The sequence below is a fragment of the Aquila chrysaetos genome, chromosome 18 (genome assembly GCF_900496995.4).
Source record: "Aquila chrysaetos chrysaetos chromosome 18, bAquChr1.4, whole genome shotgun sequence".
In the NCBI taxonomy this organism is placed as follows: Eukaryota; Metazoa; Chordata; class Aves; order Accipitriformes; family Accipitridae; genus Aquila; species Aquila chrysaetos.
In genome coordinates this window covers 15,443,553-15,469,905 of record NC_044021.1, presented here as the reverse complement: position 1 = coordinate 15,469,905, position 26,353 = coordinate 15,443,553, and the positions used below count along the sequence as shown (strand labels likewise).

The 26,353-nt window shown below is 37.6% G+C and overlaps 1 protein-coding gene across 6 annotated transcripts; it reads right to left on the bottom strand.

The window, feature by feature from the left end:
* PRPF4B (pre-mRNA processing factor 4B) lies at nt 1-26,299 on the bottom strand. Of its 6 annotated transcripts, XR_005930843.1 has the most exons (20): nt 26,163-26,299; nt 20,466-21,659; nt 17,408-17,581; nt 16,984-17,139; nt 16,165-16,246; nt 14,401-14,611; nt 11,852-11,925; nt 10,310-10,400; nt 9,793-9,940; nt 8,409-8,546; nt 7,052-7,205; nt 5,962-6,076; nt 5,272-5,423; nt 4,712-4,798; nt 3,764-4,041; nt 3,268-3,402; nt 2,709-2,754; nt 2,100-2,185; nt 1,230-1,275; nt 1-185 (listed from the first exon to the last, which is right to left on the bottom strand). XR_005930843.1 is itself a non-coding variant. In XM_041118357.1 (15 exons), exons 1-15 carry the CDS (start codon nt 26,198-26,200, stop codon nt 3,838-3,840), a joined length of 3,018 nt encoding a protein of 1,005 aa, XP_040974291.1. In that variant the 5' UTR covers nt 26,201-26,299; the 3' UTR covers nt 1-3,837. The 6 variants fall into 6 exon arrangements, 1 of the variants encoding a protein (XP_040974291.1); XR_005930840.1 differs by having other exon boundaries at nt 3,268-4,041; XR_005930842.1 differs by having other exon boundaries at nt 2,100-3,402.
* Nucleotides 26,300-26,353: the final 54 nt, after the last annotated feature.

The window sequence follows — 26,353 nt, the reverse complement described above, 5'->3', positions numbered from 1 at the left end:
TAAGTTTTAAGCGTACTTTATTAATTTCAAGCAATTGCCACTTCCCAACATCCTCCGCCCAAGTTACAATTTTACACATACTGTAGAAGATCGCTCTATCTCCAGCGGTATCACAGACTGGTCTGCCTTCTGTATACGGGTCAATATACACATAAAGTTTCTTCAGAGGTTTAATGCCACTTACCCTATGTATGGAGATAAAGTATTATTAAAAAGGTTTTAAAGGAATCATTATATTCTATCAAAAACTCTCAAACAGTTTTTAATTTTTATTGTAGTATACACCAAGGTAATAAAATCACATTCTAACTGCACAGGGCTGGTATCTTAGTTTGCCACACATTCAGAAAAACAAGTACGTTAAATGTGAAGCTCCTTGTCACCATGAAGGAGAAGGAAACACGGTAGATTTAGCCAAACTTTCTATATGTGGGACCTCAGGTGAAGATACAAATTACATCTTCATGTACAGGAGGAGAAGATAAATTATCCTCCCTCTTAGATCAGCTGAGAAATAGTTCCAACACGAAAACTCTGCTGCACAGCTGTTCTGTTTGCACCAAGCTGCAACCATTGGAATTCAGCTGACTGCAGTGGCACTAGCAGCTGGTCTCCTCAGAGACCACAGGCTACTGGGACAGGTATTGCCTAAAACTGGAGAGGTTTCTTAACAGCACCAAAAAGTCATCAACTGCAGAGGCTTTTGAAGCCAGAACTAAAGATTTTCTATTGTTGCCAACAAGAAGTACCAGCTGAAGCTGATACTGGATGGAGGACTGAAATCCACTTGTTTTGAGTAACCCTTGTCAGCTAGTCTCTGTATCAACAATAAAGTTTGACAGAATTAAAACAAATAATGAACCTGCTGAAGTTAAAGAAAAAAGTGCATCATCTGCTTAAATATTTACTAGTTAAAACACATATATTTTAACCAAATATAATGGCAGATTTTTTCCTAAATTTTGTAGGTTTTGTACTGATCATTCTATCATTTTAAGAAAACTGGATTTAAACAGTAATTTGCTTACATTTAATTGCAATTAAAAAATCTCTTCAACCAGAAACGAAACAAACACATCTATATAACAAATTCTAATACAGTAAGTATGTTTCAGGAATTATCAGTACTGCAGCAGTGTTAATCAATTCTAAATTGGAATGCTGGAAACCAAAAGATTAAGACAGAACTACACAAAGAGTACTTTTCATATCTTTTATAGGACAGAAACCTTTGTTCATGTCTTCTGGTAGCCGTCATCTTCTTTTGAGCTGCACCTACAACACAAAGAACAAGTAAACGAGCAACTTTATGCTTCTCCAGAATAGTTTAAAACAGTTCTGTAGGCATTAAGGGGCATCTTTTCTACTGCTTTGTTTCTGTATCACCAACTCATTTCATTGTTTTATATTCCTATTTTAAGAATAAAGTACAAAGCAACAGAAAGAATAAGCTATTACTACATCTGTGTAAAACTGCCCTCAGAAGTGCTGCCTGAAAAATTGCAAGAAGTGCAAGTTACTTTCTGTATTTAACTAGCAAGCAACTAGTATTTCATTAAACGTGAAAGCTAATTTTTTTATTTCCTGTATGAACAAGATACCTTAATATGTGGAAATAAGGAGAGATTATTTTTCATTAGGAATATTACAATATAAATTGAGAAGAGACAGGCTGAAGGTTCCAAATAGGCATACAAAACCACCCATCTCCTGCTTGTTTTCGTAGTTAGTTCATTACATCTCCTTGGTGGGGTATTCCCCACCAGCAGAATGACTGCTTTGTGTCATTTTTCCATTCTTGAGTGCACTAAGAGTGCATGATTGTTGCCATTATGTACCTAGATGGATACAAAAACCCTTCTTAGTTCAAAGAAGTAGTATAAAGTACGTGAAACCAGTGGGGTTTTCACAACTTGTCAGAATATATTAATAAAAATGAAAAGACGAACTTCTTAACATTGTCAAAGAGAATATTAAAGCAGCAGTATGAACCTGAAAAGTTTGATTCTGTTGTCCTCACCCTGTATAACCAATTCAAATGTTTCAAGCTCTTTTAACTTGTTGCTAAATGTTTATCTACACATGCTGTCAGAAATAACCTTGTTAGGAAGGTGAAGTTGGTGTCTCAGCAAATCAGACCCATGGAGTAGGCGTTGAGTGGCCTGTGACTCGCTTTCCTTTTTCTCTTTCAGCACCATCAAAAGGAAAAGTGAGAAAAACAGCACAAACATTAGTTAAAGCCTGAATTTAATCCCATGTCCTACAGGAATAATTTCATTACAATGAAAGCAGACAGACAGTATCTGTAGGGTTTTTTGCTTTGTTTTTGTTTTAGCAGTGATAATTATATATCTAATTAACATAGCCTATAGCTCTCCCAAAGATCATAACGTTTAATAATCCCTTTAATTAAATGATTAATAGGAAATGCAGGGGTGGTTCTTACGAATTACCTGATTTACCATCACTGAAGACAGATTCTTTTAAAAATGGCTACAAATGCCTTGTTCACAAAAGACTTTATTATCTAATGATGCATACTGAAAACATACAGAAACCTGCATGGTCCACTTTACATGCAGCAGAACAATCTTCACTTTACAATAAGTAAGTGTCAACTGTTTTATGCAAGAGACAACACTTTAAAGTCACATTTCTTAAAGAAAAGCTTCATTTACAAAAGAAATAAAAGGTAAAGAAGCAATTACCGCTTTTAAAAAGCAGCTGCTTTGTTCAAGAGTGGAAGGTTTATGCCTGTATTGAAAGACAACATGATCACAAATAATGAAAACAATGAACAAATGAAACACTTTTAGCATAAAGCAGTACACTTTCAAAATGACATACAAATAGTTAAAAATTTCATTATGTTGTCTATCTATCCTTTAGATATAAGGTCTTTCGAATGAGATCCCAACATACGTAATTACTAAATGAAAACTCTTCTGTAAGTATTGGTTCTATGTCATAGTGAACTGTATTTAACAAAATGTATACAAAGTCTATAGCAAGTTGATTAAAAAAATTAAAGTAATAAGAAACAGTACACTGAAGGCGCTCTATCCATCAAGTGCGCACTCTCAAAGTTTTAAATGTGATGAACAGAACAGAAGTTGTAACTATGCCACGGTTGCAATGCCAGAAAATAAAACAAGATCATTTATCAAACATGCAGGGAATTCTGCCACAATGCTATTGTCTCTCATTTGTCAGTTGTTCCAGAAAAATAACAGCTTAAACACCGGTGATGTTGATGGGTTAGCTTACCTTCAGTGTACTGAAAGTTGTACACAACCTGCTTTAAAAGAGGAGACCATCCCTGCGGGCAGGCTCAAGAAGGAACAGACCCCCTTCGGCACTGACTACACCAAGGGCATGCTGCTGTGGCCTGCACACACACACCTAGGAAAATGTGAATATAAACAGCATTTATGCTGGCCATTTTTTAAAGACAAAAATGAAGCCAAGTCTGCTAAAAACAAATCAACCACCCAGTATTACTGCTCTTTTTTTTTTTCCTTTTTTTTTTTTTTTATAACAGATGCTTTTTTCTTTTTATAATATATACGAACTGCAACCATATACATTAGCATTGTACTTCTGTGCAGTCTTGGCAATTAAAACAGTTCTACAGTGAAAATTTTCACATAAGACACAAAACAGAATTACTCTAACATTTCTAAAAGAAATATCAGCCTTGATGTTAATTCAAATGTATCATTTCTTCCTCAACTTTGCAGGGGAAATATTTATGTTTATATACATTAATAACTGCTGTGAAATTTCTTCAGTCTTTGTATCTTAATTACTCAAACCCTTTGAACTTCTTCATCTGGTTTAAATTTTTTCCTGGATGAAGGCGTGCTGCAGAGCCTGGTTGATGCTAATCCGTTTAGCTGGGTCTAACATTAGAATCTGGTCCAACAAGTCCTTTAGCTGGTGTACTTTTTTACGCTGGTCTTCAGGGAGTCGTTGGCACCCAATCAAGTCTGCTAACAGGTCCTTGGTTGGATTAATGGTGCTCATAACAGTAACCTTCTCCTACAAATACAAAAATGGCAACCTTGTAGAACAGAAGGCACAAAACCCCTATCCATTTTAGAGAGCTTCAGCAGCAACTTTTCTGCAGGGTTCTCTTGTATCTGATCAGCAATGCCCTTTGTCATCACGTGGCCTCACAAATCCTCATGCAGACAAAGGAAAAGAGTGGAAACAACCCTGTCAGGGGTAGGCCCAGGCTGCATCTTTCACCAACAGCAGGTGCATACATGAACTTAACATCCCAATTAACTGAGAACATCAAAATTCCACGTGGAAAGTTCCTATATCTGACCACCAGTTCTGTGATTCTTGATAAATATACTATGTTAAAATGGTGCAGAAAGTAATAGTGACCTCCTACAATATAAGCAGATCATACTGAAGTTGGACATCCTTCTCTAAAATGAAGTAATTTAAGGATAGATTATGTGGAGATAACCTGTATACCTACCAAGATTAAACTTAAGATTTCTCTTAAACACATTCCTATATCATAAGAAAAATATCTGTTGCCAGTTTGTAACTATGTAACCTGTCCATACTGCTGCAAAAGGACATACTAATAGCTTATAAAAACTTATTTTTAATTAAGATATAAAGATATGTTTGAAAGACGTAGTAGGAAAGCTTGGAAAAAAGTAATAGGCTAGTCGACACATTAAAGACTTACCCTTTCGGTCACTTTATCTACTTCTATATACATAAAGTTGAGATTTTGATCAAAGTGCTGATCTTTGAACACACCTTTTCGAATCATCTGGAAAATGAGGGAGAGGCAAGAGTTTCAGGCAAGTCTCTGTGTCTTACAAATTCCACAATTAGCATCAATGTCTACTAACTTACTGCAACATGAATAATTTAATACTAATGAAAAAATATCAAAAGGACAGAAAGAAATGTCTAGACTGAGTAAAAAATACAGTTCAAGCCAGTTGAAAAAGGACACAGTATCTTCCATTGACTTACGTATTTTTTTTCAGGTCAGTGCTTAGAAGGTTTCTGCTTTCACTTTATACTTAGTCTATGAAAAAGAAGCTGTATACTTTCACTTCATAAGATTTTAAATCAATATAAATTATACAGTCAGAGCGATGTCTGATATTTACTTGCTGTTAAGAGAAGATGTATATTATAAGAAACAGAATTCAGGGAGAAAAAAGAAAGTATGTTCTACTGTTCATTATAGTAGTTTCAGATATTTATTATAAATCATATACTTATTTTTCTTACCTTGTTTGGCATCTTTCCTTTGAGATCCATAGCTAGTTTCAACATATGGTTATTGGTTTTGCCAGGAAAGAGTATTTTTCCTGTATAAAGTTCATATAATGTGCAGCCTACAGACCACATATCTATACCATAGTCATAGATTTTTCCTATAACTGAAACAGAGCAATTCCAGTTAATTCCATAAAGGCAGCCTTAAACGATATAGTATCACAAAACCAGACAGATGAAAAAATGCTGATTTGTAAACTATGTTGGTGCTCCTCCTCTTAGGAATAAGAATTCACCATAAAAGAAGGATGCAAACCTTTTAACTTTTACAGTATTCCTATTTTAGGAAGGGAGGTTTTTACCTAACAGCCAAACTAATCAGCATGAATTAAGTTAGTAAAAACAAAGAAGTCAGAACAATACCTCTAAATTAAAACATAACTATAACCAATCAGAATGACTTCTCCCTGTCCTCACTGCGCTGACCACCAACATACATGAAGAGTCACCCAAGCATGCTTTCAAAGTCTGAATTTTTGACTGCCATATTTCCAGAGTGATGTTTTGCTAAGACCAAGCACAGAGTAAATTCAAGTCAAATTCTCATTTGCTAGTACTGGTATCCTGCTAGTACTACATGGTACTATAGTACCGTATCCTACTACTGCTTATGTGACATGTAGCCAATCCAAACGTACTTACTGATTTCTGGAGCTCGATAAAATCTACTAACTAGATACGGTGTGATGTCATTATCTGCAACATGCGAAGCTGATCCAAAATCACAAAGCTTTAATATTGTTTTAGACTCATTCACCTGAAAGTTAAGCATAAATATCTATTAGCACTATTTGTAGCCAGAATTGCCAATAGCACTGTGAAAGTGACGATACATTTAAGTCAGAGATAAGAAAAACATTCAGCCTTTAAATTGGAAGTTCTTCCCATATTTCAAATCCTTCCTCTCTGTATTCTAAGGAAATTCTAAAACTTTCTTAAATTTAAAGTGACACTTAATGCCTTTAGATCCTACAAAATACAAAAAAAAGGTCAGTTTCCCATACTCTTCCCTTACCAAAATATCCTTGGTGGACCCGGATTTCATTCCAGATACTGTAACTGTACCAGTTTAGACTTCCAACTCTAGTATCCAGACTACCACTCATAAAACACCATATTATTCACGTATCTCATGCTTACATAGTAAATTTTACTGTTGTGATGGCAAGAAGATAACATTTTAAATAAAATAAAAAACTGAGTTTGTCACAGGGATGACCACCAAGAAAACAGAAGGAAACTCATTTGATTCCTCTGATGTAGCTCTCATGCTCTGCTAACCAGGATGTTTAATGGAAACAGAAAAGACACATTAAGGGCTTTTCCCCATTATCTCATTCACGTAAACAAAATCTTCACCCAGACTCAAACAACCTACTTCCATTTGGCAGAAAACATGAACATTTTTCAACTACTGATGGAAAAAGTCCCAAGATTTCTCCTAAGAAAGGATACTGTCTTTCTTTGGAAGATCTGCTTTCTATAAAGATACAAGTAGATGCAGGTTTGTTTGAAAAAGACTGTACTAAAGAAAAGATTTTATTTAGATGCTGTATTATATTTATTTCTTACTTACTATTTACACCACGGTAGCATTTTATATCAAAACGTGAACCCTTTTCAGTTAAAGTAAATTTTGACTTCACCTAAATTAACAAAATGGTATTTATTTCAAATACTTAATTTTACACTATAGACTGTGCAAAACAAGTTTTGATTATTTCTTACTTACCAAAATATTATCTGGTTTAATATCTGCATGTAGGATATTGCATCTTTTAAGAAGCTTTAAAGCCAGGAACAACTGCTGGCTGTAGGAACGTACAGCTTTAATATGGAGTCCAACATCTTTCCCATACTTCTTCAACACCTCTCGTAAATTCATACTATTAAAAGAAAGAAAGTGAAAGAGAGAAATAGAAAAGAGCTTAACAAAGAAAAATATTGTGGCCTCCTAAACTGTAAGACAAACTTGAACAATCCATTTAGCTTTAGACATTTTTGGAGAAATGCAGCATTCAACTTAATATACATACTGCTCTGTTATCTACAGCAATGAAACGAAAATGCTCATCTATCCTATAGTGTATAATTACTTACCGGACTGGACTTAGTTCAGAACACATTTTTAATCAAGATTAATTTGAGAGGATTTATTTGCACACAAACAGCATTCCTTAACAACTGTAAAGCCTTTGTACTCATTTTCTTCAGAAATCGATAAAAAAGGAAGTACACAAAAGATACAAGTTGAGGCAGCAATTTTTCGGCAACTTAAAACAGATAAAAAGACCACAATTCCAGGACAAAAACATCATTGGATATAAATAATGTACAAGTGTGTTATAAAGAGATAGTGCAGCAAAAGAAAATAATTTGTTGTATGGCTTATTAGTGAAAATAGAATAGTAATTTCATAATATTTGCACTGCTTCAGCATATAACTTATCTTCAAATACAGCAAAAATTAAAATAGGACATACACAGAAAACTTAGGCTACAACTGATGTCTCTAAGCAGGAATGGGAACTAAGGCAATTAATATATCCAGATCTATCATAATACAGTGTCTACAATTATCCTGTCAAAAGAGCTTAATTATTTAAAGAAAAAGCGAGCATGAAAAGAAAACACTGCAACAATTTTCTTCCTTAGACTGTTGTTATATATGTACTCTTCACAGAATATAGAGCATTTGCTGAACCTCCCTGGGAATGCATACTTAATCCAAGAATTCTAAAATAAAGAATTATGAAAACTAATAAAAATATTGTCACACACACACACACACACACACAAAATCCATTAAGAGCAGCACTGGTGAGATGAACCATTTTTAATAATAAATTATTTTCTTTCAAATATTGTCCAGGCAGAAAGTTCACAATGATGCTTTAAATAAATTAGAAATAGTTCAGTAGCCTGTGGATTTGTGCCTCCAGATAATTTTTTTTTTTTTTAAAGTTCCTTGCATTCTTGAATCTTGGCAATAGAACAAGGTATCAAAACAATAGCCAAAAACAGAATGGTGAAGATCACTCAATAGTACTTTACTTTTTACAGAAAACCCCAAACATTTGTCATCTTACCTGAGTGGCTCAAATACCAGACAGAGATGTTGTTTGTGGTAGAAATGCCTGAACAACCGTAGACAATGAAACTTGTCATCAGGATCTGCATCATTGAGCTTCTTCAAAAATTCCAGTTCTTTTAGGCCAGTTTTTTGCCTGAAAACAAAAAAATATGACTATAGAACAAAATCAGTGGAATTCTAATACTTTTTTTAAATCTAGACATTCACTTGAGCAGTTATAACTATCTGGAAATGAGAAGTGTCTTGCCATTACTTAAGGTACCACGGCTTAAAAAAAAAAAAAAAATCACAACAGTGGTTTGCTGTCAGTGTCTACACATGGGATAAGTTTATTTAATTCTTTGATCTTCAATGTGCCTTTGTAACCTACTTATCCTTTCCTCCTCCCTCCCGGCTGCATGTAAAGTTAAAACTAGATTTCCTCCTGTAATATAATATTTTAGTTTCAAACAGCACTTACTTGAGAAATTTACTTTTTTTTTTTTTAAAAAGTACTTAACCACGTACATTATTAAAAAGAGTTTTAAGCTAAACTGACTATAGGGTCAAGTACGTACCCAAACGGATTATCTATACAACATACCAAACTGAAATAGCTTATCACCCCCTCTTTTTTTTTTTTTAAACTTTTCTAGATACCTATTCATATAACTCAAAATAACCCAGTTACACACACAGCAAGACAACTTTTAAAGCTTCCAAGGTAAAATGCACAGAAAAGATTTTCATTTAAGTTGTCTTTAATGGAAGAGGACATAATACATGACTGTAGAAATACTGCAGCAGATACTGAAAATGAGTATTATAGACAAGTCCTCACATAATGTAGTTTAATAGGTCATACTTGTTAATGGTCACTCATTCTGAAAGACCTCAAAATTTTTTTTATTTCAACAGGGAGAGTCCCATCCCCTTTTATATATCTTATAGACATGCAAACATATAGAGAATATACAAAAATAATTCATGTATGGAGGTCTTTTTGTAAGTCACAGATGATCAGTTAGGATCCAACCCATAGCCTGCCCAATTGATTTGGTCCATCAAAACAAGATTTTTACATCTCAAAAATCTGATGGCTGGGCAGGACTCATAATTAACTGTAACCTTGTTTCTTGCTACCACTGTTCCCTGCAGTTTTGAAAATGAGAAAGTGCCTGATGAAAATGTAAGTACCCTTCTCCTGTGATAGCTGAAAAGAAGCGTGGATACATAGTCCTCAAGCGCTTCCCATTATCTGGCTCTTATTAGCAGAAAAGGCAGGAATCACAGCTGTAATCTGTTACTTCACTTGAAACAAAGGGAGATTCAAATCACATCATGAAAAACTTCCAACTGTTACATATGCTTTATTATTATTAAACAAAACCATTACTTACATAAGTTCATTGTTCCTGATGATTTTAACCGCTACTTCTTGGTTTGCTCTTGCCATGTCCCTGGCTCGTACTACGTTACTGAAGACTCCCTGACCAGTGTAACCATAGACATTGTAACGCTTATCTAGAACTTCACCTATATTAACACCTGAAGGATAAAATCAAGCAATTTAAAGTTATGAGTGACATATATAATGAAACTTTTTATGAAAAATAAACCATTCTGTATAATTCAGAAAAACAAGATAAATGGTCTAATCAATTTCATAGTGTACAATGTTTTATACCACCTAGCTTTGTGGAAATTATGGGGAACAAACTGTGACTCTGCAAGTCTGGAGTCTTTTTGTAACTGAGGTTAAAACCTGCGTGCTCATTTCATCCATTACATTATGCTCAAGTGAGCGCACTGTGGTACATTTACATTAGAGTAACATTTCAGTACTTTTACATGAGGATCTTTTCCATTCAGCACCCTCATTCTAGCTGTTCTTGCAAATCAACAAATACAACTTACGGTAATAGCCTTCTGCATCAGTCCAGTTATCCCTGAGATTGGGGTTTTCTTTGAAGTCTTTTCCAAAACCAGCAGCCCTTAGACGAGCACTCTGAAATAAAAAGCAACAGCTTTGCTTGTGTGGTCTATGTTCTTCCTTGATGTTTACTTACCAAAACCCCTTTTTTCCTACTGAAACACTGTTTCTCTCCGTAATACAAACACATTTATTTTGTAGACAAGAGAAATTATTGACTCAAAATGCTATTTACCCACCAGTATCTAAAGACTGATGGGAGGAAAGAGGATGAGATCAAGCAATAGAACTATTATTAAACATAAATGGGCAAAGTTTCAATTAATACCCACAAGGAACTTATACAAGTTAATGTTAGAATGCACAGAATGCAGAGGCAAAAGTCTGAATAAGACTTTTTACTTACAATACGTTGTATTAAAAAAGTTTAGCAATTTGTGAGGAAAATATAACTGTTTAAGCCTTGAATTTCTGCTCATTCAATGCCACTTCACAGATTTCATACTACTATACTTACAATCACAAAATTACAATTGCTGTTGACATCTCTTAACAGATTTCAAATCTATGAGTAGTAAAGAATATCTTCAATTGAACAACAGTTACTGGAAGGGGGAACGGCTCACTTACAAGCCATGTAAATCCCCACCTGCAACTTTCAAATTTTTATAAACGGACTCCCCCACACTATCCTTCAAGTACTTATCTTTTTCCAGGTCAAAAGGGTATTGATTTCTTTTTTAAAATTTTATTATTATTACCAGTGTTACTAAAGTGACACCACAGCAGCCTTTTGTCACCAATGCTTCTGTCATAACTAATAGATTGTATCTCCCATAAACCAAAATTAACTAGAGAATTTCTAAGTTAAGAAGAAAGTTGTTGTCTTGACTTATTTCTCAGTGTTGTGCATCAGCAACGAGGTAGATTTACAGAGAATGGCAAGTACAGTCTCAAAACTAGTCACTGGACTGCAATATTTGCAGGCCACTTCAGCACATTTAGAGAAAAGCTGCTGGAATAGTGCAAAAGTAAAAAAAAGGAAATGTATCTCTTTGTCCAAAAACCCCCCCCCAAACCACCCACCAAACAAAACACCACATTACTCCAACACAGCATCATTAGCAAATTAAAATATCTTACACAGACACTTTTTAATTAACCATACACAAATTGCTGAAAAAAGCACATATTTAGATCAGTGCAGCATGGTAACATTAACATAAAGCTTAACTTATAAACAGGTTTGTTACCGCGTGCCATTATAGGTCCTATTCAAACAGGAGGTGAATTCCCCAATTGCTTTACTCTGGTAAAACTACCACTAGTTTCAGCAGGCTTTCTTTCACTGAAATACTAATTAAGAACTACTTTGTCTGCCTTGGCTGATCAAAAGATTCAGAACATACTATCCACTCAGTTACACATGCTTTTACAAATCAAAGTTCCCACAAACCTCAAGTGACAGTAACTCTAACAAAAATCAAGCAAAAAAATCATACATTTCATCTCCAAGAATTACCTACATCAAAGTATGCAGCAAACATATCATCTGATTCTGTGAACATATCAGGAGCTAGCAGTTTCTTCTGAGCTGAACCTTAAAATGAAATTTAGATTACTCAACATGAAAAAGACAACAAACTAATAACTCTGTTACCAATATAATTCATGACTTGGTATCTTTACAATATAATCTAAGATCAGTATGTTGGCAAACAGGTAGCTCTACTGTTTCTAGCAAATACATTTTACATTCTAGAAATACAAAACTCATATTGGTTAAGCTCTTCAAAGCACTCAAAAATTTATACCTCCTTGAAAAATTAAGTATAATAGCTTTCAAATAATTCACACAGCAGAAAGAAAAAAGTACACACTTCTGTGACCCCTACAGACAATGACTCACTCTTTATATATGTATAAAAAGAAATACAAAATGACTGTGTGTATAGATAAAAAAATAGACATATTTTCAATACACAAGTTCAGGCTTTTCTGCGAATCACAAGGTATTTTACTAAAAACCAAAGCTGTAAAGCCCAGTTGCTGTTTTTTTCGAAAATGTTTTCTTCAACCCTGTCAAAAAGGACCTTGTGCGTAACTTTTAGTCAAAGATAATGTTAACTATTATGTTTAAAAGAAACATTTTAACGTGGGCAAGATTATCCCCTTCTCACCTTTTAATCATCTTTAAAGTCCCAAAGACATTTTACTTGGTTGATAAGATAAAAGCAAAGAAATATAAATTAAGTACACGTTAGTGAAAGCAAGTAAACTTCAAACTACTTCATAACACACATTATGGTAGCATCCCTTCATGACCACAGTAAATCACAAACACTCTCTTTAGGGTATGAAGCAATGGAAAAAAATAAACGGTTAACCTCAGATGCTTCAGGTCTCTTGATGCATATAGCTAACCACTTCCATACAAAATAACTAGACTGAAATCTTCTGACAGCATCAAAAACTCCCATCCTTCATGCTGACATGGCTATTTCAAGGCATAGACCTGTCACCTGACACTATGGGGAGACAGGTTACACTGTTGTTTCAAGATATAGACCCTTCCAGCAACTTCCTCAAATTTTCTTTTTAGTTCCAGTTACTCACTCCTGCACTGGGCTACCACGAGTTATTAAACTAGTTCCTTGCAAATTACTATCCTGGCCCTATATGAGGTCAGGATATAAATAAAAAATGGCTCTTACAAAGAAAGATGATTCATTGCTTCCATCTGTTGTTATAGCCACCTCCAACCCAGAATCCTACCAATATATGAAAATTCCCAGATTTGAGTGTAACTGATCTGTTTTTAAAAACAAACGTTTTTCATACCTTAAAAATGTCTATGTAGTTAATGGGTATATTTTCATATACTTTAGTGGACAAAATTAGAAAGCAGTACGTGCCTCAACAAAAATGGAAAAAGATATTGTCTGTTAAACATAAGAAGACTAGGTCTAAACTTGTGCTATGCAAATAAAGGAAAAGTGCATAAGAGAGTTCTTTCCACCTACATTGCAGGAGAACAATCTGAAAACATACTGCTCAAGGGAACACCAGAACAAACTACAGAGCAGTACACTAGTCCCAAAGAGATGCAGTTTTATTACTTCAAAGAGAAGCATCCACTAGAAGATAGCATATTTAGCCCCCAAGGATACATCTAGCACATGACATGAAATACAAGCTAACTGTCCAACTCTTTCCTGAGGGGTTGGGCAGGTTTCACAGCCCTTGTTAAAAGTGTGCTGTTGCAATTAAACTGTAAAGAGAAACTGAAGTAGTTAAAACTACCTCAAGTATGACCACTCAGCAACTAGGCACTCCTTTGACTACTTGCAAAATGTACAGTAATCCACTTTCAAAAGACAAAAAAAAAAAAAAAAAAAAAGCAGATTTTCAATATTACAGGGTGCACTGGGACATGGTCTATGTTCCTTTTGCCACAGCAGGCACAAGGCAGGTTTTATATCAATATGTGTTTCATTTTGATATTGCTGTACAACAGATTATGTGCAGGGAGGAAGAGGAGGAAATAGCCATTTCTTCAGCAAGAAGTTATGCCACCAAAATAGACTTACTAGCAATGACTCTCAAAAGCCTTAATCATTCTAAATGACTACAGACCCACCTATGTTCTTCTGACCCAGTGGCTTTGACAAAGAAATGGACAAAAAGGCGCATGGTTTCCCACCCACCCCAAAATAAAGACTAGGACTATATTAAGCTTCTAAGAAAACAACATGCATAAGTGAAAAGAAAAATTTGGAAGTTAAAAAGGGTGATTCTTAACTATAGACATTGTTATTTGCTCTTCCAAATGTATAGCATGAACTGTGTTAAGAGTTACTGGAAATATAGAGAGCATGTTCCATTCATATCATCCTGCATAACGAGCAAGCTTTATTTTAATGTTATGTTTTAAGTAGCATAATATTCATGGAAACATTCTCAAATTCTGTCCAAAAAGTCAATCTACTTCCAAGTCTGGAAGTATACAAGGAAACTAAGGAAAACGCCTGAGCTTTCATAAATTGCATTATAAAGCGAGATTTCAGATTCTTACCGTTGTTCTGTTCAACTGTCATGAGGTTGTGCTTGGCTTTTACTGATGCCTCAAATGTGTCCACATTTTCCCGTTCGTACTCCTTAACATCAGCAGCTACTCTTTCTAGGATGTCATCTGGCGAATTTGAGCGACTACGCGTACTACTTTGAGGACTGCTTGGTTCAGATGGTACAGATATATTACTGTCTTCTGTCTGGCCTTTGTATTTCTAAAAAGAAATTTAATTATTAATCTCACCATCACTGCTTATCACAATTTAAACATTTTTATACTCACCCTTTCAAACCTTAACCTTTGCTTTCGTAATCACCTACATCTCTAAAGGCAACAGATTATTTGCAGAATGGGATATAGCTTTTGAAAACTCATTTTGCCACAATGCACCACAGCCCAAACCATAAAAATAAGACTGAAAAACTCATGTGTGTCCTTTAGGCTTTTCCATTTCTGTAAAAAACAATTTTTATTGACGATTAACTATGTTGTTGTGCGTGACAAAATGTCAGTAGCAACAGACTTATTACTAAACCATTCTGGCACACAAGTCTTGAAACCAAGTCTTTAAGGAAAAATTAATGATTTTATATCTTAACATCTTAGAATCTTTCCCATTTTTATTAGTGTTATGGTACAGAAAAGTAGTTTTTAGATTCAAGTTTTTTATTTGAATTGGAAAACCTCTTTATTTATTCATTCTTGTTGAAAAATTTCAGATGCATTAAAAAAGTTCAAGACAACACCTTTATAAATTATTTTTTTTAACTTAAGTTGTGTGAAGTTATAAAAATGTCACTTCCTCTCCCAAAAGTTAAAAACCAAAATGAATAAATGCTGATACCACTCAGTTATCAAGGTCAAACTATTCAATAATACAAGCAGAGGTTTCCCATTTAGGGAACGAAGCTCTGGAATTTGCTTCCTGTATGGACCAGCAACAGGTGTAACTGGCCATTAAAAATAATTGACTTTAAATCATTTTGCTCAGTCATAGTTCTGAAGGATTTTACAATGGGCTTTGCACAAAAGTCAAATGATGAACGGCATGTTTAGTGCTGTTTAAAATAAGCAGCACATTATAACTGGTGTTTTTACAACTAAATATTAAGCAAATATGCTGCAGTATTTTGCTTATTATGTTCTAACTGTGTGCCAAATCCCAACTTTAAAAAAGATAACTGACTTGTGCTGTAGAATTACATACCCTTTGGCTACAGCTTCCTTTCAGGGGTCTCAATCACATATTACCTCTCACTACTGTTACCTTCTCACCAGGAGTAAGAAGTTCATGGGAACTCACATATGTAACTGAATACATTATCTATGTTCATGAAGGGGGAACCCATCTCAGGGGCTTTATGAAGTTTTGGAAATGGACAAGGAGAACTATCAGTTAGGTTAGTTGATATGTAACTTAATGCTATATTGACATTATGATATAAATGATACAGCTACAAAGAAAACCTACAGATTAAGATAACTGAAGAACATTTTTAACATGTCATAGGACTGTCAGAACGTTTAACTGTAGCACAAAAATGACTCGCAGAAGAGTTGCTTCAGTCTTAAAAGCAATGCTCTTGCGATAGACGTGTAAAGATTAACTGAGACCAACATTTACAATAAATTAACTGGAAAAAAATATAGTAATGGTAATTACCATCATAATGCAATAATAGGCTAAGAGCCCTCCTTTATCACAACATTTTACACTAAAACCAGAAAGTTAGTTTCTGTAACTCACATGATAATATAACCATGTACCTGAACAATTGCTTGCCGCTGTAATCTTCTTTGCCTTATCTCTGCTTCTTCATCCTCTTCTTCCAAATCAAAGTCTTCAAGACTATAAAAATACAATTTTTTTTATATAACATCATAAACATGAGATTATCTACTGAATTTTACCAAATGCAGTTCTTTGGCGCAGAAAGAACACAAGATATTAAATAGCTGTTCAACTGACTCGGAAAGCAAAGGTGTATTAAATCCCAGTGTATATATTTACATCTCCTTACAGAGAAAATTTATCTTTTGGTATCTCATTGAGACTTTGCATATCTCATTTTTAACTGCAAACAATTAAGAGTAACTTTTTTTAAAGAGAAAAACAAAAAAACCCACCCTTGTTCATTTTCCTTCCAGCATCATTCTTCTTTAATAATTTGATTAAGAATGCATACTTTTGTGCAATTGGATTAAGTAGATATTTAGCAAATATAAAAACAATTTGCAGATAGCAATTAATCCTTTCAGCTATTACAGATTTTCCTCAAGCTTATTGCTTGAGGAAACAGTCCAAATATTTTCACAACATACCGATCAAGTTGAATTTAGTAAACTAACAACATATCATTCCCTCAGGTTTGCCCCCTAGCCAACAGGTCTTGATATTTCTTGCATACTCCAAAGTTTTTCAGATCATTCCAACAGTAATTTGACAAGATCACAAGTACTAAAACATGATTAAGGTTTTAGGTGACAACCCAAAAACTACACCATGAAGGTAAATGTCCATTCACTGTCAGTATCAGTGGATCTGTCTTTTTAGATAATCAGCACAAGTTAGAAATTAATTCTTACTTTTCATCTGATGAAGACTCCTGTTCAGCTTTCATACCCTCAGAGAGACTACCTTTAAATTTGTCTTCTTTAACTTTGCTTCTGCTCCTACGTCTATGGCCACCACGTGACCTGGACCTCCTTCGAAGGCGAGATCTACTTCTTCGGCCTCTATCCCTGGTAACAGTAAGAGGGGTTTGGGAGGGGTGGGTTTGGTTTGGATTTTTGAAAAAAAGGAGGAAAACATATTCATAAAACATAAAGGTAGATAATGACTACAAGTAATAAAACAAATTAATTCATGGAGGACAAAATGAATTCAACTATGCTAGCACATATCAAAGTGGACAAAAAAAATGCATCATCTTTTTACAGATAAGATAGCAATCTTTATTCTTTTAGTAATATTTTACAAAATATAATAAAAAACGCAGTGTGTCTTTACCTCCTCCGAGGAGACCTACTCCGCCTTCTTGGAGATCGGCTACGTCGAAGGGGTGAACGAGACCTCCTTCTAATGGGGGACCGAGACCTTCTTCTGGATGGGGACCATCTACTGGGTGGGCTAACATCTTTTGATCTTTCACGTCTAGACAAAATATCATCTCTGGTCCGCGTTCTTAAAATAGAGGAAGAGAATGGTTGTAAAATCAGGAGCAAACAAAAACCAAAAATCACACTTCCATCTAAAAGCTCACTTTAAAATCTTACTGCAGGTGAGGGACCACCAGATGGGCTTCTGAAGGAGGGATGGATAAGTATGTTTGGAGAGCTGGCTGCCCTTCCTGTGTGTGCCTCCCCACCCCGGGAAATATGACCCCATACACAGGTCTAGTTCAGGACAACTCTGGAAACAGAGCTTGTTAATTACTACCACAAAGCTAGGAGAGGTTTTAAAAAAAAGCTTGTGTTTAGGTCTTACATAAATAGTGGCCTGTTTTATGTTTATCAGAAACAGTATTTAAACCATAAATAAAACCCCAAAACTAATTCTTGAGAATTTTCTCAGCAACTTTACAACACAGTACTGAAATTTAGGACCATGCTACTCCACAGCAATGATTTTAATGTCTATTTCAATTTGGGCACTAGAACTGGATGGCTTCAACATTTCACACATTCTAATACAGCAGCTGAAGACTAAAATTCTTAATTAACATATAAACTACCCCTTCGCAAATTAAAAAATAAATCAAGTTTGACACTATATGCTATTCAAAATTTGCTCATTCTTGTCTATACAGATTCACAATTATTCAAGAAAAAAAATCCTCGATGGGACAACTACATTAAAAAGCTTAATTGTATTCCATGACAGCAAGACTTCAATCAAAAATTGGAAAGGATACAAGTTAAAAATATTTAACAACTATTCTAATAAGGCTGCAACAGAAATTCTTGAAAAATATTTCCACACCATTGTTCAAAGAAAATGTTGCTACTCTGAAATTGTCTGGCAGTCTGAGTAATTACAGGTAGTTAAAACTCTAACATAGTTGGAGTTCATTCAGGATGTCCCACAAAGAAAGATTATTCCTGCTGATTTACAAACACTTCCAGCAGAAAATATTTCTTAGTAGTCCCCCACTCACATGCTGCTCACCACAGTGTTACAGAAGTATGAATTTGATAGCAAAATTCTAGACACACGCATCACCTGAAACAGTGTCTAGACAACTAATTCAAACTGGCTGTGATGCAAGCTGTCATGAGAAATGAAAACTGAAAGATGCAAAATGCTACAGCAGAAAAATCAAATACCATCATAGGATCATAGAATAGTTTGGGTTGGAAGGGACCTTACAAGGTCATCTAGTCCCAACCCCTCTGCCATAGGCAGTGACACCTTCCACTAGACCAGGTTGCTCAAAGCCCCATCCAACCTGGCCTTGAACACTTCCAGGGATGGGGCATCCACAAACTCTCTGGGCAAGCTGTTCCAGTGCCTCACCACCTTCGCAGTGAAGAACTTCTTCCTTACAAGTAATCTAAATCTACCCCCTTTCAGTCTAAAACCATTACCCCTTGTGCTACCACTACATGTCCTTGTAAAAAGTCCCTCTCTGGCTTTCCTGTAAGCCCCCTTCCAGGTACTGGAAGACCGCTATAAGATATTCCCAGAGCCTTCTCTTCTCCGAGCTGAAGAACCCCAACTCTCTCAGCCTGTCTTCAAAGGAGAGGTGATTGTCTTCGTGGCCCTCCTCTGAACTCGCTCCAACAGGTCCATGTCCTTCTTATGTTGGGGGCCCCAGAGCTGAACACAGTATTCCAGGTGGGGTTGTGCCAACACATTCCTGATTCACCAGAAAGCAGTCAGATAAACTGCTAGCATTTACAGTACTTGCTTAATCTGGGTAACACCACTGGGGCCATCCTCCAAAGTAGCTGCAGTATTGCTACGCAGTAGCACAGACAAATAAGCTGATAATGTGCCTGTAGAAGATACCCCATACTCGAAACCAGAGTAACCTTCAGTGATACAGGCAGAAAGACTTTCACATCTATCAGGTGCTTATTTACTGAGCTTGATCTTTGTGGCTCCAATACATGGTTTTAAATTCATACTTCTTTGTTCTTAATTCTTGGAGTGAGTGAAGCTAAACCCCATGATAAAAAGTTTTAAATTATTCATTATCCAAAAGTAATGCTGAACTCTTCTGCCTGTTTAACTTCTTACCTTTAATGAATTAACTTCCAAAAATGCATACACTTATATTGTTCTCTGCTTGGGAACTTACCATCCAGGCCATATCAGCTTCAGAGAAGGAGATGCTAGTAATTACTGTCTCATGGTTTATATTAAATTTCAAGGTAACTGCTTTCATAGGCTAAACTGTCTTTCAAAAAAAATTCCAAGACTAAAAATACATTAAAAATATTTCGGTCTTTCTCCTTTAACTGTATGCAAAACATAGTAATGATATACAGCAGACGAATAATGAAGCAACACTACCATACCTTTAGCAAATGAATACAAAATATTTTTAAGAAAAAAATGACTGCGAGAAGGACATCTTGATATAAAAGATTTGCTTACATTCATATATGCTGAACCTAACATTAGGGGTTTTTTTGAGGGGGGAAAGGGGTTAATGACCCACTTTTAGCGAACACTGATATATAAGAGCAGAGGGGACTCTCACTCCACAGAAATTCCTGAAAGCAACAGGACTATTAACTAAGAAACAAGATAGAAGCCAAATTCTGAATCCAACCGAGCAACAAAAAAGAGAACCTGAGCTACAAAACTTGCTCCCTGTAGTGGTGTGAGCAGCAAATAACTCAGCACTTTAACAACCAAAACTGAATTTGCATGTCTGACAGCTGGGGGAAGTATTTTTAAAAAACTGAATACATACAAAGTAAGCTCATAATATAATGTACGATCTGATTATCTTTTTTAATAGCTATTGTCAGAATAAAACTGAGAGATAAACACCAAACTAGAAGATAGTTCATCCTGTAATGCATTTTTGCAATGGTTCATGACATCTTTAAGTTACCTGGGAGAAGACAGACGCCTCCTTTCTGATTCTCTTCTTTTCCTTTCTGCAGATCTACTCCTCACTCTTCTAACCGGAGACCGGGTTCGAGAGGGGGATTTACTCTGTTTAGATCTACGATCATTGAAGAGAGGGGATCTGCTTCTTCTTGACTTTTCACGTTGTTTAGGAGATAAGCTTCTTCCTTTTGGGCTACGGCCAGGTCGTCTAGGGGATCTGTTTTCTTTCCCTGAAGAAGCATCTTTAGAAGGAGATTTAATTGGCTTTTTTTCTTTGTCAGTCTCTGATCTCCTAGGTTTTCTATCTTTGGACCGTGATCTTCTATCTTTGGATTTGCTTCTTAGTTCTGTTGGAGATTTAGATTTTCTGCCACGATCTCTGCTTTTGTTTTCATTTACAACTGGAGACTTTCTGCGATCTCTTGATTTACTTTTATCATCAGCCTTATTTCTATCCTCTGGGGGAGATTTAGACTTTCTGTTTTTCTCCTGAGATCGCCTTTTAAGCATTGGAGACCTAGATTTCCTTGTCTGATCTTGAGACTTACTTCTCTTATAAGGGCTTTTGGATTTCCTCCTCTCTTTTGACTTGCTTCTAGTTGTCTTCTCTTTGATTCCATCAACTCCTACCTTGCCTTTCTTTTTGTCAGATCTGTGCCTAGTCCTTTCTTTTGATTCACTCTTACTTCCTTTCTTGGAACTAGTTTTATTGTCCACAGGTTCTAATTTCCCCTTAGTGTTTGACTTAGCTGTAGGTCTCGTTCCATTTCGCACTTTTTCATTAATCTCCCCCTCTTCTTCAGATCCTGACTCATAACCTTGTAATATTAATCCCATACCAGACTGGACTTTTCCTTCCATTAATTCATTTTCAAGTTCAGCTTTCAATAATGCTCTTTGTTTCTCCAAGTCTTCCAGAGGAGCTAAAAAATCAATTTTAGTTCTTTTAGCTGGTCCATCTTCTTTGTCAGAGGTATCAGCTACCTCTTTCCGTTTATGTTTCTTATGTTTGTGTCTGTGTTTATGTTTTTTGTCCTTATCTTCTTCTGAAGAATGTTTATGTTTCTTGTGTTTACTTCGGTGTTTGTGTTTCTTTTTTTTGTGTCGGCTGTGCTTGTTCTGAGGTTGGTCTGCTTCTGATACTTCCCCATTTTCTTCATTTACACTTTTCTCGGATGCATCAGCATCTTCAACCCTGCAAAAATTAAAACTAGAGATCAGTACTATTAACTCACTGCAGTCCGTAATCTTGTGTTGACAGGTTTTTTTATGATAGAAACTAACTGGCATTTAATTACCTACCTTTGGGAGAATTAAAAATTTACAACTAATGTAACTAAGTTATAACTGCAGATACACTTCATGAACAGACAGCTATGAGTTGAAAAAGAAATACTATGGAAGGAAGATACAGCAACTGCACTAACAAAACAAAACGTGTGGGTGAAATCAATGTTTATGCTTTTACGTTCAATATTGACAATATCTGTTGACAGTATTCAATAGTGCTGCATATTTATGCATCCTGTCAGTCCACCACCTCTCTTATTTGCTACTCCAATCCTATGCCTAATCCAAGCTATGACTTTTAAAAGTATTTTCAAATGGCAGAACACAGTTGTGCTCCAAAGATCAAAACTTATTTCAAGGGATGATGCTGACCACCTAATGAGACCATCTTGCCACATCTCACGCAGTCAACCAATTCTCTGAACTCCAATTTCTTTCTGTAAGTGTACACACCTGTCAGAAAAATCAAGAACTGTTCTTACCATGCATTTATAGTATTTCTGCAATACAGGGAACACTACGGAGGAACAGGGCAAACTCAGAAAGTCTAATTTCAGGAAAGCTTTCTGATAGTATACAGCAGACTATCACCTTCCCAAGAAAAAAGCAGTAATCTTTAGGCCTGTAAAATGGCATTGGCTGAAAAAGCAGAACATAAGTCTACAGCAAGTTATTAAAATAATAATAATGTACAGTGTTTCTTCTAAAAAACCATAATCATTTCAGTTAGCTAGTCACTGCAATAAGCAATTTAAACAGCGTACTTAATAACTTAAAAAATTATAAAATTCAGTCCCAATGTTATGCATTCACTTATATTACCTTACTTAGATGCTGAAACTGGCTTACCAATTGGTTTTTTAGTGTTTAGCAAATACCTCCTAATCTCCTTCAGAACATCAATTAAGTTACTGTCTGTGGTAAGACGGATATTTGCCTTTTGAAATCTGTTGCCAAATATTATAGGTGCCAGAGTTCACCTTTCTACAAACTCACCCCGTCTAAACTACAGTTTCAGAATTTACTAGCTAACGCTTTAATAACTTAAACATAGCTCTTTCTGTACCCCAAGCCTCATTCATTGAAAAGAAACTCCCTAAACATGATGGTCAGGAGTGGTGGGGGGATGTACACAGAAATGTAGAAATATCTTCCGAACTCTACTAGTTTCATACGAAGGTTGTTTCTGAAAAATATAATCAATGATCCAACAGAATAAATATATCAGAGGTATTCTAAGCCAGGCCTAAAGGGTGGCACTTCACTATAAATCAATTAGCATCTTCCTAATTAAGGACAGGATCTTCAAACAGTGCACAGTTACTAATTCTCTCCTGCCTGAGTTAATCCAAATTCTAGTACTAGTAAATAATCCAGACTTTTCTGCAACATACAGTAAAATTATTTGCTAAAACCATTAACACTTTAGTGCTCTGAAATGAGAAACTTCCTAAGGGAACAGACTATTTGGGTTAAAAATATGCAATATTCACAGACTTAAGTCAGAATGCTTTATGCTTTTTCTTTTACATCTGTCCTGGTTTCAGCTGGTATGGTGTTATGTCTTGGATTCAGTGTGAGAAGAATGTTGGTAATGCAGTGATGTTTTCAGTTGTTGCTAAGTAGTGTTTAGACCAAGTCAATGATTTTTCAGCTTCTCATGCCCAGCCAGCAAGAAGGCTGGAGGAGCAAAACAATTCAGGAGGGGACACAGCCAGGACAGCTGACCCAAACTGGCCAAAGGGGTATTCCATACCATGTGATGTCATGCCCAGTATATAAACTGGGGGGATCGCTGCTCAGGAACTAACTGGGCATCGGTCGGCGAGTGGTGAGCAATTGCATTGTGCATCAACTGTTTTGTATATTCCAATTCTTTTATTATTATTGTCATTTTATTATTGTTGTTATCATTATTATTTTCTTCCTTTCTGTCCTATTAAACTGTTCTTATCTCAACCCACAAGTTTTACCTTTTTTTCCCCCCAATCCTCTCCCCCATCCCACTGGGTGGGGGGGAAGTGAGTGAGCAGCTGCGTTGTGCTTAGCTGCTGGCTGGGGTTAAACCATGACAACATCCTTACCGCTACTTCTGCTTACTCAAAGCATATAGAAAGAAAGGTGTTTTTCTTAATTGCTTCTTCCTCACACTCCACACCATTAAGACAACAGAATATCAGAAAGAAAGAGGCCAAAATGCCTTAAAATTAGTTTGCTCTATGTTCCATTTGGCACAAAAGACATGAAAAGAAGGAAAAAGTATTAAGTGTAAAACTTTTTCAACTTGGGTTTGCAATGCAGAGCAAGTACGTCAGTGACATAAGCTGGCTAAAGGGCAGAGAAATGTCACAAGGAGAATTTTAAGGGAACTATGCATCTTTCAAGATTTCTTTTAGTCGGATAGAGGATGCTGTATAAGTCCCTGATTAACGCATTAATGGTACTTCAATACATTATAAAAATGTTACAGGACAACAAAAATCACACCCATTCAAGTTGCTTCAGATAAGTCTTCCTTCTCTTAATAGCAATAAGTGACACTGAAATCTATAAGGAAGTTATTTTGTTATTGTTAAGTACTTTAACGTTATGTAATAACCTCACCTTCCATTCTGTACAAGCAAACTGGTAGCGGAGGCGCCAGATGAGATACCTCACCACAGCAGTATCTCAGGCCACGACAGACTGCTAATACAACTGCCAGCTTTCTTTGCTTTTGTACCTCAACTACAAAATTACTATTAACTTCATTAATATGCATTAAGTATTTCAGAGTTTCTTCATGTACAGGAATCTGCTTATTTCAAGTAATTCCGTGGATAAACTTTTACTTCATTTAAATGCTTCAGAGGTGTAATGACATGGATGAGAAACCTTTTAAGAAGATTTCAGAAGGTGACGAGGCAGATGGGTATCTACATGTTTAGGTGATAATGGCTTTAATTGGAGAGGAACTGTGACGTGATCTTGTTATAGCCCCACTTTTTCTTACTTTTGAATTCCAGAAGAATGATAGGAAGTTCATTAAGATTTGCAAAGAGATTTCACCCATCTTTTCCTACATTCAGGCTTCCTATCATCAGTTTTTACCTTATTATGCTTAGTTATGTTTCTCTATGCGATATTAAACTCTCTTCTTCATCCGCTCCTGTGTTTTACGTGGTTCACATGTACATCCACTGCTTCTCCTCACCTGTTTTCTACTCCCACGATTAACAAGCAAAAAACCCAAGCCTCAAACCGCAACTTTTTAAGGCAGAAAAAATACAGAAAGCGGTTTATATGGCCAAAACATTTATATAGCAAAGAGGAGCAATAAAGTAAGCCTTAGGACGTCAACTCTGGGCAAAAGTTCCAGAGAAGAAAGCGTTCACGAGCTCGTGAGCACCGGCAAACCCAAATCTCACGACGCTAAGCGGGGTGCCAGGAAAGCGCACCCCGGAGCCCCGGTCCGGCGGGGAGGCGGCGGCGGCTCGATCTTAGCTTCCCAACGGGAGCCGGGAGTTGCCAGTCATTTCGAGGGCTGGAAGGAGGGGCTGGCGGCAACAAATCGCTTTTTGCTTCCACCAGCACAGGCACTTTTTATAACGCGAGAGCGCCCGGGACTCGGGGGGGAGGTGGGCTCGCCGCAGGGCGGGCAGCGGCTCGGCGGCAGGGCAGCCCCGAGGCACCCGGTGGTCCGGCTCACCCCCTCCATCCGCCCCTGCCCCGCTCGTCCGGGGAGGCCTCGCTCGGACGGAGAGCCGCGGGGGTCCCGGGCAGCGCCGGACCGCCGTCGCCTCAGGGATGCCCGAGCGCCCAGAGCTCGGCACTCGCCCGGCCCGGGAGGGCAGCGCCCGCGCAAACACGCGGAGGACGAGGATCCCCCCCCCCCCCGCCCCGTCCCCCGCCGGGGCAAACCCGTTTCCCCGGGGAGGGGCAGGAGAAGCGGGAGCGGGGACGGCACCGCCGGAGCCCCACACCCCCCGCGCCGAGGCGGGAAGGCGCACGCGGAACTGAGGACACGCGCCCGCCGGTCCCGGCTCCGCTTCCCCTCCCCCCCCCCCCAGCGGGCCGGCTGGCGCGCGCCCGGCTCGCGGCCTCTCCGCGCGCCCCCCCCCCCCCTCACCCCCCCGCTTCCCTTCCCCTGTCCCCAGCCGGCGGGAGGCGGCTCCCGCGCCCCGGCCCCGCTGGGCCGCCTCACCGCGGGGCGGCCGGCGAGCGGCTCCTATAGCAACCCCTCTTCGCCGGAGCGGCCGCCTTCCCCCATCTCCCTCCTCCTCCTCCTCCCTCACCACCTCCACCCGGGCCGCTTCTCGCGGTCCTCCCCACCTCCCTCCCCCCCGCCACCCCTCAAGCCCGCGCTTCTCCCTCAGCCTCCCTCCTCCCCGAGGCGCCATCGCGAGGAGCCTCCCAGCCGGTCTCTTACTCGGGCGCTCGCAGCTCGGGCTCCGCCGCGGCGGCCATTTTGAACTTCCAAACTCCTTCGCTGCCGCTGGGGAGACGCGGGGCCGCCGCGCACGCGCACGGAGGCGCCGCGGGGGGGGGTGGGGGAGGAGGGCGCGTTGAGGCGGGGGCAGCCGGCTGCCGGAAGTGAACTCCGAGTCCCGGGCAGGCGGC

Coding starts and splice junctions, on each gene's coding strand:
- PRPF4B (XM_041118357.1), bottom strand. CDS start 26,200: ATGGCCGCCGCGGCGGAGCCCGAGCTGCGAGCGCCCGA. Junction 17,140..17,407: donor AGTAGGTCTCCTCGGAGGAG/GTAAAGACACAC, acceptor TACTGTTACCAG/GGATAGAGGCCGAAGAAGTA. Junction 8,547..9,792: donor ATCAGGAACAATGAACTTAT/GTAAGTAATGGT, acceptor TTTTGTTTTCAG/GCAAAAAACTGGCCTAAAAG.